General features: G+C 48.7%; 1 protein-coding gene across 2 annotated transcripts in view; it reads right to left on the reverse strand.

Annotated features, from left to right (window-relative positions):
- Positions 1–13,220, reverse strand: part of LOC1280064 (protein O-mannosyl-transferase TMTC2) — a 163,518-nt gene that overhangs the window by 71,818 nt on the left and 78,480 nt on the right. For both annotated transcript variants that reach the window (XM_061662923.1, XM_061662924.1), the window contains one exon: positions 5,242–7,033. In XM_061662923.1, the coding sequence (XP_061518907.1) occupies positions 5,242–7,033 (1,792 nt within the window). The remainder of the gene's footprint in view (positions 1–5,241; positions 7,034–13,220) is intronic.

The raw sequence follows: 13,220 nt of genomic DNA on the forward strand, positions 1-13,220 counted from the left end.
TAAAGGATTAAGGTAATCGTGGCTTGTTGTACGTCAGTGCCAGCAGAATGATGAAGATATATCCGGGTTTTAAAGAATTTGCTCTCTTTAAATTGTATTTTATAAGTCGATCGTGAGTTATGAGTATGGAGTTAGTCTCAGACCTATGCGTATTTTTTCTTGTCTTGCTCGACTGCGAGGAGTTTTTCATCTGCACACCGTCACCGTGCCGCCATCTCAATCTGTAGTCATAAATTTGAGCCCCAGTAAGCCCTTCAACCGGAGGGATCTTCCCATTGCTCGTATGCACCATCATTAACCGTCACCCTCGGTGACGGTGGCCATAGCCCGGGCAGATGGCGTACACCATCCCTGTCGGGCTGTCTGACAGGCACCCGCTGACGAAGACATAAACTGTCAAATACATCAGCTCGGCTCGAGCTAGTATTCTGTGCCTGTCAGTGTGTGTGTGTTCCAAACGCCACCAAACCAACCATGACGTTGCTGGCGCTGCGCAGAGCCTTAGGACTGTGCTGTGTGCGTAGAAATCACACACACACACTCACTCCCCCGGACACCGTTGACAACGATGACGATGTTGACGGTCGTGACCCAGCTTGTCGGGCGCGGACCGACGAATCGACGGGACGCCGATTGGATGTGCCCGTGGACCACGAATGCCACATGGTTTTTTGGGTGACGCGGGTGACGAATCCACCCGAGGTGGGGTGCATTTGCGCCCTTGCTGTTAATTGATTTTCTCTCTCCCGCAGGCACGGGCATGGAAAGGTTCCGTCTGTTGCTTCAGCTGCCGGATTGGTTTGAGTGGTTTTCAAGCATATGGTGTGTGTGTGTATGTGTTTGTGTGAGAGTTGGGACGGATTGTCTCATACCGCAGTGAAGCTAACCCGTAGCTAACGACATGAAACTCATCCAATCATGGGGAGCGTGTCAGAAAGGACGTCAGAAAGTCCATCAGCCGGCGCTTCAAAAGTAACGGCCGAAGTAATCTTCAATGGGAGGGTTTTTGGGGAGGGGGCTGTGGGAGGGATTGTACTCGAGAGCGAGATCTGCACACCGGCTAGGCACTGGCACGAACCGAACTCATTGGGTGGACCAGCATATTGACGCCGTGTCTGATGTCTGGCATCCATGAGGTCAAGCACACAGCACGCACAGAGGCTGTCACCTTTTTTGAGCGACCGAGCGAGCCCAAGAGTGATCGATCTGTTCGCGTACTGCGCCACCGGAACCTGGAGTCGGATGTGCAGTGCATTAAATCACAGCGCGATGGTGCACGATTGTGAAATAATAATGATTGAAGCACTGTGAGCAGTGTGGAGTAGTTGCACTGCAGGTTGCTGCGGTGGCTGCGGTTGTTTTCCAGCTTACCGGAGTTGAGTTGCTTCTTCTCTGCATGATTTCGATCTGGGACCTATCTTCGATGCGTTTGTTTTCCCTTCATCACAGCCCACCAGCTGAACAAAGCCTATGGCTGGTTGACAAACGACACGGAAAAATGGTTTGCCGTCACATCGTTACCAGGTTCCAGGCGTGACAGCAGTGCACAACGAACCGGAGAGTTCAATCATGATGCTTCACATGGTGCCTGGTAGGTAGTATTTTCGATATTTAACGTTAACAATCGAATTGAAAAATCGCTTTAATAATTGATTTTACAAATAAATAGAAGAAAGGATATTAAACCAAATGTTTGGAATTAAATATGCGACGACCTACCACTTGCTAAACGTCTTTTTCTTCAACAAAAAACAGTCGCTTTGACATCCCAATAGCACGCAGGCGATGATGGCTGTCTATGTTTCTAATCCAAAGCTCGCGTTACAACCTCCGCTAACAATTATTACCCACGTGACTCGTGGACAATATTATCCTCTTGACGAGCCCATGAAGTGAGTGTAAAAAATGACGTTGTCTTGTCACTGACTTTTTTGCTCCTCCTCATCGGATTCCGAAATCGTTAATCCTCGCGCCACAGGCATCAGCTTTACAGCGCCCGACCGTGTTCCACGCGATTGCCACGTCACGCCAAACGACACCCCGACCTGACCAGCGTCGTTTTATGGCCGCGTGTCGAAGTGTTTTGTGTGGTCTCATGTATTTGACACCGCCCAGCATAATGGTGCCAACATTAAGCGTAGCCTAGGCGTACCAGCCCGAAGCATCGACGTCTGGAGCGCTGCTGCTCAAGATCGCTGGTCACTAAAATGACAAATCATGTACACACTATAATCCAAGCACTTGTAAGCGCCGAGGCAGCGCAGGGAGCGCTACAACCATCCATCCACTTGGTTTGGTTGACCGGGCTCAAAGCTGAGAATCATTCCGATGTCATTCCTCGGGCAAACTGTGAACAGCGAACAGGCAGCAGCGAAAAAAAAGCGAAAACATTAAACTTCGAGCTGTCATTTATCAGTTTTCCAGGGAATGGAGCGACGGGGGAAAAAAATACAATCACACACACTCTGCCCATAAATACCAGTCTGTTGGTGGTCAGTTGGTAATTTATCATATTTTTTGCCCTTTTGGTGTGTTTTGATACCATTCGTTCTTCCTTCTCACTGCCGCATTGGCCCAATCGCTACTTGTTACACTCACGCAAATGGTCCGGCAATGGACAGCGGTAATGTGTAACGACCGTTTTCGTTTTCATGCTGATTATCCCTTTTTTCCCGAGCTTCCCACCGGGCTTGCTGGCTAGCTTGGGGGTGTGATTAATCAATTAGGATGCCGGATTCAGATTTATTATTTCATAAAGTATGCACCACCACATTAACCGGGCACCTCGTTTGCCGGGCGTCACACTGTTGGTTACTGTTGGTAGCTCCTGTAGATTATGTGTTTTTCACTGATTAGCTGTGATGGTGGGTGGAAGTTAATTTAAATTACATTCTCGAAACGGAACTGGACGGAGCGAGAAGTGTAGAATTTAATTTATCTTTTTTAAAGAATTGTTCTTTGAAATAATTCTTTAATTTTTTTGGTAACTACCGAAGCAGTACTATTGGAAAAACTCTAAATTCTGTCCAAATTTCAACGGATTTTTAAATAAAGGCACCCCGATTGTACCACGTCTCAAGGTTTTTGCTCTACGACATCGATGTTTGTATATGTGTTTAATTAATATTTCTATTCTACCAATTTCTCTCTGGAAATAACGTCAAATGTTCTAGAGCAATTCCGATTACAAGGAAAAACATCCTCAAAATTTGGTAACGTTGAAGCAATGTTATGCGACGAAGGCTTCAATTGTCAAAAAATAATTAAAGGAGTACCTAAAAGTGAACAATATTTAAACTATAAATGTATAAACCAAAAAAAAACAACCTTGACTTAGGCTTTCCAATCTCTTAACCGCACCTTCTCGAACACACCAATCTGCTACATCCGTCTACACTCTTTCAAAACGCCTGCAAACTCGGTAAAAAATGTGCCCATGAAACCACGAAAGCGGCTTCATTTTTCTTTCTCACCAACACCACCACCGACTGATCCTGATGTGGCCCATCGCTAACCATCCTGATTTATGCCGGCCCATTACCCGGTTAAGCCACTACCGACGCTTTGCTTTACCCAAATACTTCTCTCCATCTTCCCTTTCCTCGTCGTCAAAAAGTCAATCAATTTTCACCTCACCTTGCAAAGACACTTGAGCGTTCTTTCGGTAAGCTCGGCCGGGCGAAAAATAGCACCAAGCCCCTTCCCCAGGAAGGCTTACTGCACTCGAGACGGAAACGGGGGAGTGCTGCAGGGAATGATTCCATAGCCTTCCGAGCGAATGATTTCTGCGGCTTTGTGCATCTTTTTGCTGCCGGGAGCTTTGTTTGGAGGCAGATTTCGTACACCAGCGAAATCATTTTCGCTAACAGAGCTAGCTGCTGGTGTGTGTGTGGGACGTTGGTAACACATGGTGTGATTCACAGAACGACGACTCCCGTGCGTGTTAGAAGCACGCAAATGGCGCAGAAGCATCTTCAGGAGCTTTTTGTCAGAAAAGCCGAAGAATAAATCGCCCACTCTGATTGAAATGGAAGGCTTCCGTGAGTGTGTGTGTGTGTCTGTGCTTTCGGTCGCATCACAATCGGTTGAAGGTTTGGTTGACATTTATTGAAGCAGAAACACAATTCGCCCCTTTTGTCCGCATCGCTTGCTGTGCACTTGTTTGTATTTTTGACGCTAGGACAATTTAATTTGACCCTTAAAATGTTTCTCTTTAAAAGCAGTGCTCCTCCCTCACTATTTCTCTTGCGCTTTTTCCAACGACCGATATGTTCCAGCTGTCACATGGTCTGAGACAATTCAATTTAATTTTCCCATTCCATTGCGACGAATGGACAAACGGCGGAGATTGAATTTAGATCCCATCCGCGAGATCGCACAGGCCCTATGTTTGCCCAAAGCGGGCGGGGGAGGGGGGCTGTGGGTGAAAGAACGGAGGGTCACAAATTCCACTAAAGTTTACATCCCATTATGCCAGCGCGCCTCTGGTGCGCTTGTGTGTATTTGCGCCGCGTGGGCCCGGGTGTGCTTAGGCTTATTTATCTCCGCGCAAATGATCGTTTGTCGTCGGGCTGGGGTGACTTGTTTTTTTTTCTCTGCTCCCCCTTTTTTGAACATCACATAATGTTATCTGTACCATATAACATAGCTCTTCCTACCCGTCCAGCCTTCACTGTTTAATGGAGCTTCTGTTAGCTCCCTCTCGCTCTTTCTCGGCTTTTTAAACACACACCCGCCATTAAATCGAGCCTTTTTCTTTGTCGCAGTACGCTAACAACAAAAAAACCCATGATGGCCAGCAACGTACACCAAAGCTCGCCGTCTTCCCAACCCGGGGTTGCCGTTGGATGATTGTAAATTTTTTAAACCCACCCAGCAGACAACTGCCGCTTCCGCGGGCACCATAAATACGCTCGGTGTACACGCTTGAATCACTTTAAACTCTCATAAAATGCTTATGTCAATGGGCGCGAGTGGCACTGCTTAAAGCGCACATAAGGAGGGGACAGGACACTTCACGATGGAAGCAAACTCCTCCTGGCCTGTGCTTCGAGAATGTTGGAAGGGCAACAGAAAAAGAGGAAGAAAAACGTTAAATTTATTTTTTATCGTGCCGCGCGTTCGTCTTTATAAGTGACACTTGAACGCAAACGGCCGGAAATTTCCGCAAAAAGAACCTGGAAGTTTTTTTTGAAAAAGGGTTCACAAAATGGGGGTTTTTTAGGGGCCTTTTCTACCTACCTTTCGGGGGATTGACCGCGACAGCGCTACGGAACAGGCTTTCCTCGTCCGCCCAGTCCCGATTGCGGCGCACCGTTTTGGCGCTGTACGCGATCAGCAGCAAACCGACGCACACGAGCACGAGCTGTCGGCGCCGCGGGCCGAACGGTTTCGTGCTCCGGCCCGCACGGCCACCCCTACCGGCTGTGGCCGGCCGTGAAGCTTTGCCTGAAACGCTACCACCACCACCACCACCACCACTAACAGCTTGCACACTGACACTGGGCGCACCCATTCCGTTGGTGCGTTGGAACTTGCCGTACCGGCCACTAACACCGCTACCATTATCACTGGCCGTACGGTGGATGCTGCCACTGGCATCATCGCGCACCGCAGCACCATCACTACACACTGCACCCCCGACGGAGCGGTCACCGGGAGGCACCAGGGCACTCAAACACTTGCGCACGAACGTACCGAGCCAACGGGCCGGCGGCCCGTTTCGTCGACCACCGCGACCGTAGCTCGAAAGTTTCCCGCTGATCGAGGAGCCGGAAACTGGGGACGAACGGCCACCGCCGCCACCATCAATCAGAGCTCCAGCGCCGAGCCCAACCAGCAGACAGTAGCCAACGCTGGGCAGGTACAGGATTCGCTCGGCGACGACAAAGCCCACGTAGAAGAGCAGATTGCTGGCGGGCAGGAAGGGCAGTGCGAGCAGCGCCACGGACATGAGCAGTGCGGCTGCGGGCGAGTTGTGCAGCGAGCTGCCCTCATCCGGCAGGCACGGCTCGTCCGTAGACCCGTCCGCACTGTCACCGCGCACTGAGGACGCACAGGACGAACTGGTGGAGGAGGAGGATGACGACGAGGAAGATGAGGTATAGGAGGACGAGGACAGGGAGGGAGAACACATGTCCGCCGGTGCCGTGAGCAGTGTGGTGAACGGGAACGGCTTCTCCTTGGACGCTCCGTCACCGACCGTCCCGAGCGGCCAGTGGCAGGCGAACTTCTTGCCGACCACCGCACCCTGGAAGCTCTGGTTGTAGTTGATGCTGGCACTGTCGTTGTTGTTGGTGGTGGTGGTACGCACTGTGCCTTTACTGCTGCTGCTGCTGCTGCTAGAGCCGGCCGTCCGGCAGAAGTAGCTGGCCAGCTGGGAGGGCGCGGCCAGTGATAAATATTTGTATTCCGGCGCGTAGCCACACCCGCACATGATGGACGACAGGCCGTTGTTGTTGTGCAGCGTCCGGCAGGAGCTTGTGTGATGCAGCCCGGCATCCTGCTTGCAGAGTGCACAGCCACCACCACCATCACCATTCTCCCGGTCGTCCAGCTGCACCACGGGCAGGGAGGGCACACTGGAACCTTCCTCACCGGCACGCAACCGGGCCAGGTTCAGTTTGTTCGCAAGCTTGCGGTTGAAGCTGCTAGCGTTGGGGGTTGTCTTCGATCCCGATGGACGTACGGGCGTCTGCTGCCGGTTGACGAGCGCCCGGCAGCTGGACCACAATGCCCACCCGAGCGCCAGATAGAAGAGGGCAGCCAGTGCCACCTTACGGTCGCACACGGTACCGAGGCGCGGTATCGCGTCCATGCCCCAGTCGAAGCTGAGCACGTCCGGTAGCAGCAGCAGCTTGAAGTTGACCACCGGCAGGTAGGTGAAGGTGAGAAAGCGCGTCCACAGCGAGCCGCTACGGGCTGTCGGATTGTCGGCGGTGGAGAAGAGCGTTGCCGGCCGGGGCAGCGTTAGCCGGCAGTGGACGATGAAGGCGAGCGACAGCGCAATGATGCCGAGACTCCGGGCCCGGTGCTGTTGAGATATGGAGAAGATAGCGAGCATTGGATTAGTGTATCCGGAAGATTGAAGAACGGTTTTCATTTGAGCAAATAAACTGAAAGGTGCAATTTTGGATCAACTTTGTAAGCGAAACAATAAACACGCTGCCGTCTGGAAAGCAGCACCCGGTCACATCTTGCAAGAATGCACGGGAATGGAACCGGCGGGAAACTGTAATGGAACTGGGAGAGCTGTACCTTTCTCAACTTTGCCCTTTTCTGAGATTGGCTTGAGATGAGCAAGGGCCACACAGCCGACACTCGCCGAGAAGCGCAAGAGCCCGCTCTAATTAAGCTTTCCGTGACCGCGCATACATATTACAAAAGCTCGGTTGCGGCAAACTAAGTAGCACTGGAGGGGAGAGAAAGAAATCGACAGCAGAACCCACTCTGTCGTGCATTATTTATGCAGCCTTAATTAAAGCGTAAATAAATCATCCAACCACAGCCACGTGGCAACTTTGGCATGTATATTGGATGCTCATCTTCGGTGTAGCGTGCGAGCGAGCAAGAGTTGGAGAAGCAAAAGAATTAGTTGCTGGCAACCGAACAGAGACACGATGCCGCCGACGACTACGACGACGACAAACGTCGCCGAGGATCATTGACTTTTGATGGGTTCATAATGGAGGAATAAAAAGATTCTTCATCCTCGTGCCGGAGGATGATGGAGATGCTGACACACCCGACAACTGGAGGGGAAGCGGAGCAGCAGTCTGGCAACGTATTTATACAGCCAATAATGTGCCCTCGTCGCAAGGTAGACGTACGAGATGGCCGCCCAGCATCTCCGTTTGGATTATTCTATTACGGAGTCAATGTTTGTGCTCAAGTAGATTTTTATTTGCGACATATTTCTCCATCATCTCCGCTCACAACCCCCACCTCGATTGGAGTGTCAAAGTGGCCAGCAGTAGCAGTTTTCTTAGTGCCATCTTGAGAACCATCGAGCCCCATCTTCGTTTTCGCTGTGTTTGCCCTCTGGCAGCTAGCTGCCGTGTCTAGCTGCTAGGAGAGGAGCGAAACAGGTAATCGATTGATGGTGGAGTGGTGGCTAGAATTCTTCGCATTCGGTGCTTTTCGATGCCCGACGGCGACGCCACTCGATGCAGTCGACAGGAATGGCGATCACGCTAATGGAATATGATGGGAAAGGACTGTTTGATGGAGTGAGCGAACCAGAGCCCAAGAAAAAATGGAAAGGTTACGGTTCAAATATTGTCACCGAACAGGTGCCTGTTGGGACGTGAGTTGAATTTATGACGACTTGATTCGGCACAGAGGAAGAGGAGAGTTGGCAGTATTTCTTCAAGAAAGCACCACAGACACAAACACACACACACACACACACGCACTCACACAACACATCGGAACAACCAGTGGACGGATGATGAATGCATGTGTCTGGCAGGTTGGAGTTAGCGTAGCTTTATGGCTGAACTTTTTGACCTCGTGTCTGTACATTTCTTAGAAAGCCTTTTTTTTCGATGAATTTTCTGGCACCAAATACCCAATCAAAAGCATCAAAAACAGCACTTTCAACTTCGATCGTTTTGATGGGTCCAAATTGACGTTTTGCCGATGGTGGGAGAGGAACGGGGGAGAGCTTTTAATTTGCCATCCCACCAACGACGATCCAATCTCGGGTGTTTTGCAGTAAGCAATTTCGCAAGCAACACAATAAGATGAGCAAAATTCTTTCTGTTCCAAGCAGCGCATCAAAAGTTGAACGCATCCCATTATTAGTGCTCCGGCCCCTTCCCTTGTTCTTCTTGGAAAACAGGAGTTTGTGTAAAAAGTTGGGTGGCAAACTTGGCTGGACGGACGGCGATAGTTTATGGTAGCTAATTTATTTGTCCAACTGCTGGAAGTTTGTGTCCAGCAGCCAGTGGAGCATGGAGTACGGGTAGAATTTTAGAATAGTTTCACCCATGAAACCACTCAAAAGCTCTTGGCTAAGGTTCAGTGGCTTCAGGGGGAAACTCAGTCCCGGGGATCTTTGGTTATCATGATACCGGACAACAACAACAACAAAAAAAAAAACAAAGGAAGCTCATGTTAAACGCACAAAAGATTCTGAATAAAAGTTTCGCCAAAGATCCTACCCGCCCAGAACCATTTCACCAATTATTCCCGATCGAACAAAAGTTCTTCTCGCACCAATTTTACCGAAACTGTAAAATTCCAAACTTCTTCTTTCGCAGCGTCGCTTTCCCACTGCTTGCCTGGATTCATTAAGTCGGAACCTTTACATCCATCTTCGAACGGCTGGGAAGTTTTGACGTTGTGTAAGGTATCTAGACACACTCCAATGACGCCCAACGGGCCAGGAGCTGTTGATCCTTTTCTGGAGCAGCAAGACAGACAATCTTTGAATAATTTGATTTCATCCCATTGTGTTACCCCCCGCCAAGGGGCAACCCGATTCGATCGAAAATGAAATCGAATCCCACCACGAGTTCTTCCCCAGCCAGGTTCCGGCTACCCACGCGTGCCACTGTTGAGAATGGAACAATAAAAACTAAATAATAACTATTCTATTCTAACTTTCTGCAAACCTTCTCCCCGGCACTCGGCAAACGAATCAGCCCCACGTTCGAATCAGCGTTGATGAGATGAGAAAAGTTGCCTAACTATCTCGGTTTGCTCGGTGTGTGGATAGGGCAGTGGGAGAAAGGCTTCACAATTTCGAGTTTCGAGATGGAGTGAAGCAGTATTTACGCTTATTTGCTTTCCGAGCAATCTTCAGAACGGTTCGGTTTCCATTTCTTGTTTGTGATGCCGTTGTTTTGCTGCCCCGCAATCATTTAAAGATGCTTGCCGAGCATGAAGTTTGAGCTTGGGATCATTCCAGCAGAAGTACACTGTCGGCAGTGCCGGGCGACAAGTCTAGCTTACAGTTTGTGTGCTAAAGCCCCGGGATCTTGTTTTGCATTTGAATTGTTATACTCTGCTCTCATTGCCCGCGGCAGAAACTGAACGGGAGGAGAATGCCGAGTTTCCTCGAGGGCAGGGTTTTGTTTTATTGGAATTGTTTACAGCTACACGCTCCGTCAGTTGAAGAGAATGAAATGAAGCGAATAGAATGGTTATTGGAAAACTGGTTGTTTGAAGTTTGAGTACGTTAGATGTTTAGTCAAGTCGTATAAGCGTTTTATGTGTAGCTTAGATAAAAATCAATCAACGTACAAGATCCCTAGTTTCTGTTGTTCGCATTGTTTAAAGTTGATGAACTAAATGGTTCACAAGGCTACCAAAATCCATCCGTGCGCTATCTAGCCTGTAAAATCTGGGAACCTTTTTTCCCAAAAGCAGCTTGGTTAAACAAAGGTGGTGAAACTCTTTCGACCCAGAAACGAAGATCTGATCTGTAGCTGTTTTTGCAACGTTTTTTGTTTGCATTTTGTATCACTCGGTGAATAGTGTCACAGTTCCATTCACCGAAACGAACAAGAATAGGGACTGAGAAACAGTATCTCTAACGATCGATGGATGGTTTAGGGCACACAGTCAACCGACCATCGTTGCCCGTCGTTCCACCTTCATTGGACTGAAGTTTCAATTCATTTCGGTTTCCCATCGGTCTGCATCAAATTGCCAATTAGTTGTAAAGGCTCAACGGCACGGTTGGCTAGGGAGCTGCCTGCCTGTCTCGAGATGGCTGATTAGTCGAGCGGTAGCTTTATTGTAGAGGAAAAGTTTCGTGTTCGATAGTGGGAAAGCACTCACTCACTCACTCACTGTGCTCCAGCATGGCTGCATAAGCTGCGACCGTCGGAGGCTGGGATGGTTAAAAAATAATTGTAAAACTTGTAAACTATCCGCCTTTATCAGTAGCTAAAAGTTTATCCTTCAGCCGGCAAATTGAATTCTGGGCTCGGGCCTAGCGCTTTGAGCGCTGAAGGCTATCGGCACCAGGGCCTGTGATTGTGAACTAACAGGCCGGGAGGACCCATTCGCTCGCTGGCTCAGGAGTTGTTGATGCAGCAAAAGGACAGGAGGGAAACGTTGAGGCGAACAATTACTTGGAACGAAATTGAGCCGTTGATGGAAAAGCAGCAGAAGCTGCAATGAAACTATTTCAATTTCACATGCAGTTTTTACAGAAGTGAAGTATAAATGAAAGGGGGAAGAAACTTCTCTAATTAAGGGATTATTTTTACTTGGCTGGAAAATTATACCTTAAAGTTGTATTATTAGTTCTGTAACAAGCCTTAAACCATGCATGTTCCAAGTCCTGCGTCCCTATTTATCGGTCGTTAACCGTTTAATTCCTCACTCAATGCATCATCCATTAAGCAAACCGGAAAATGCAATTGTGTACCATGCCGTTTAAGCTATTATCGTGATTAGCACCATCTATTGAGCGGTTGAAAGAGCTCAATCAAAAGGCACCAACAACAAAGATCGTCGGATCACCGATAGCGCTGATGCTGTTGATGATGATGATGATGTTGACGGAGATGATTGTGCAAACAGCATTTCCATTTGTAACCATTTTTCATCCATCTCCTGCACGCCGGCAAACTCATTCTAAACGTCTGGGAATGGCATCGGCATCACATGGCCTTTGCCTGGGAAATTTCGCATTTCCTAGCTTCCGGTTCCGGATGCCCCCTTCGCTTTTTTATTCGAATGCAGTGCGGCGAGATAGAACGAAAGAAAGTAAATGGTAAAGTCGACCGCAACCGTACCGTACAGTAGGTGGAAAAAAAACAACGGCCACTGAGCGATGACGATGGTGTAGCATCGATCGCTAACGAGAGCAAACCCGGGGGGGAAGTGAATTTCTTCGGAAAGGATTGCGGCTTTGCGGTTGATTTCGATCAAACGCCCTTTCAACATTCCGTCCCCGGCGCATTCGTAGGTTCGTTTCTCTGGCCCCTTTTTCAATTGCCTCTGAGCCCTTGTGCTCACCACTGCCACTAATCGCTGATAGAAATGGTTGATTCAGGAAGATTATTTCTGCTGTGGATTGAATTGATTTCACTAGTGGCGAGCAGAGGTGTAACGCGATGCGGGTGTTGCTTTTGTGGTTGAAGCATTTTTCCGCTCATATAAATGTAGCCAGGTTCGGAGAAGAGACGAGCTCAAGTAAACAGATCGGTTATGGGTGGAGTTATAGAGGTTTTGAAGTGTAAAAGAATAGATCTTTATGATCAAGGATCGTCTAACAATCATCTATAAGCGTTTGGTGGTAAGCAGTGTTTGATATAATGTTCGAGATGGATTGTATGAAGAATACAAATAGAAATTAAACTGAGTTTGCTACGTTTTTCAACTGCACTAAAGAGCTTAGTAGATAAAGAAAATCAAGAAGTTGTTGTTACTTGTGTAACAATAGGTATAAGTATGGGTGATGGTTGTAATAATAGGTATAGGTATTGGTTAGGTTAGAGTTACGGTTAGGAATGTAAGTGTATGTGTAAGTGATTAAGGTGAATAAAGCAGTCGTTAATTAGCAGCCAACTCGAGAGGATCATTTGTTACACTTGTTATCGATTAAGAAGCGATTCAAATCGACACACTTCTAAACGTCACTGCTCTCGAAACGGCTGCAGCCACCATATTTGCCCGCTTTCCGTTTCGTGGAAAGCGTTTTCGAAGGAATAAGTTGAAGCCGTTTGGGTAAAAATAGCTCCTTGATTGCTGCTACAGCCGTACCGAAACCCGTGCTGTAGATCCTGTAACGTTCCGGATTCCACAACATCCTACGCTACGCGTTCCACAGAAAATCTATCTTCACAGCACACCATACCCGCGCACACCAGCCCACCGAGAGACCTTTCACACCGGCTACAAATAGCTCGCCTCTAAGGGAAACCTTGTTTTGGTGAAATTGTTTGACAGTTTGAGGTTTCCGTTCATTCTCCGTAACGCCGGCACACACCGTGAAGAAAGCTCCGAAAGTTTGAACCTTTTGCGATTCATCCGATCCGCAGCCGCAGGTGGGGGCGGAGACAGGTTGCACCAGGACGGCATCAGCACTTCTGACGAGCGATTCCAAAAAATGATAAAAATGTACGGTTTCCTGCTTTTGGCTACTTTTGGCACCAGGCCTTTTTCGTCAATGTGGGAGGTTTGGTCTACCAATCTTTGCAGCCCCCCGCAGGGCAGCCCAAAAAGGGTTCACACAAAATTCGAACCACAAACCGAACCGA

This window comes from Anopheles gambiae, chromosome 3, assembly GCF_943734735.2.
Source record: "Anopheles gambiae chromosome 3, idAnoGambNW_F1_1, whole genome shotgun sequence".
Lineage (NCBI taxonomy): Eukaryota > Metazoa > Arthropoda > Insecta > Diptera > Culicidae > Anopheles > Anopheles gambiae.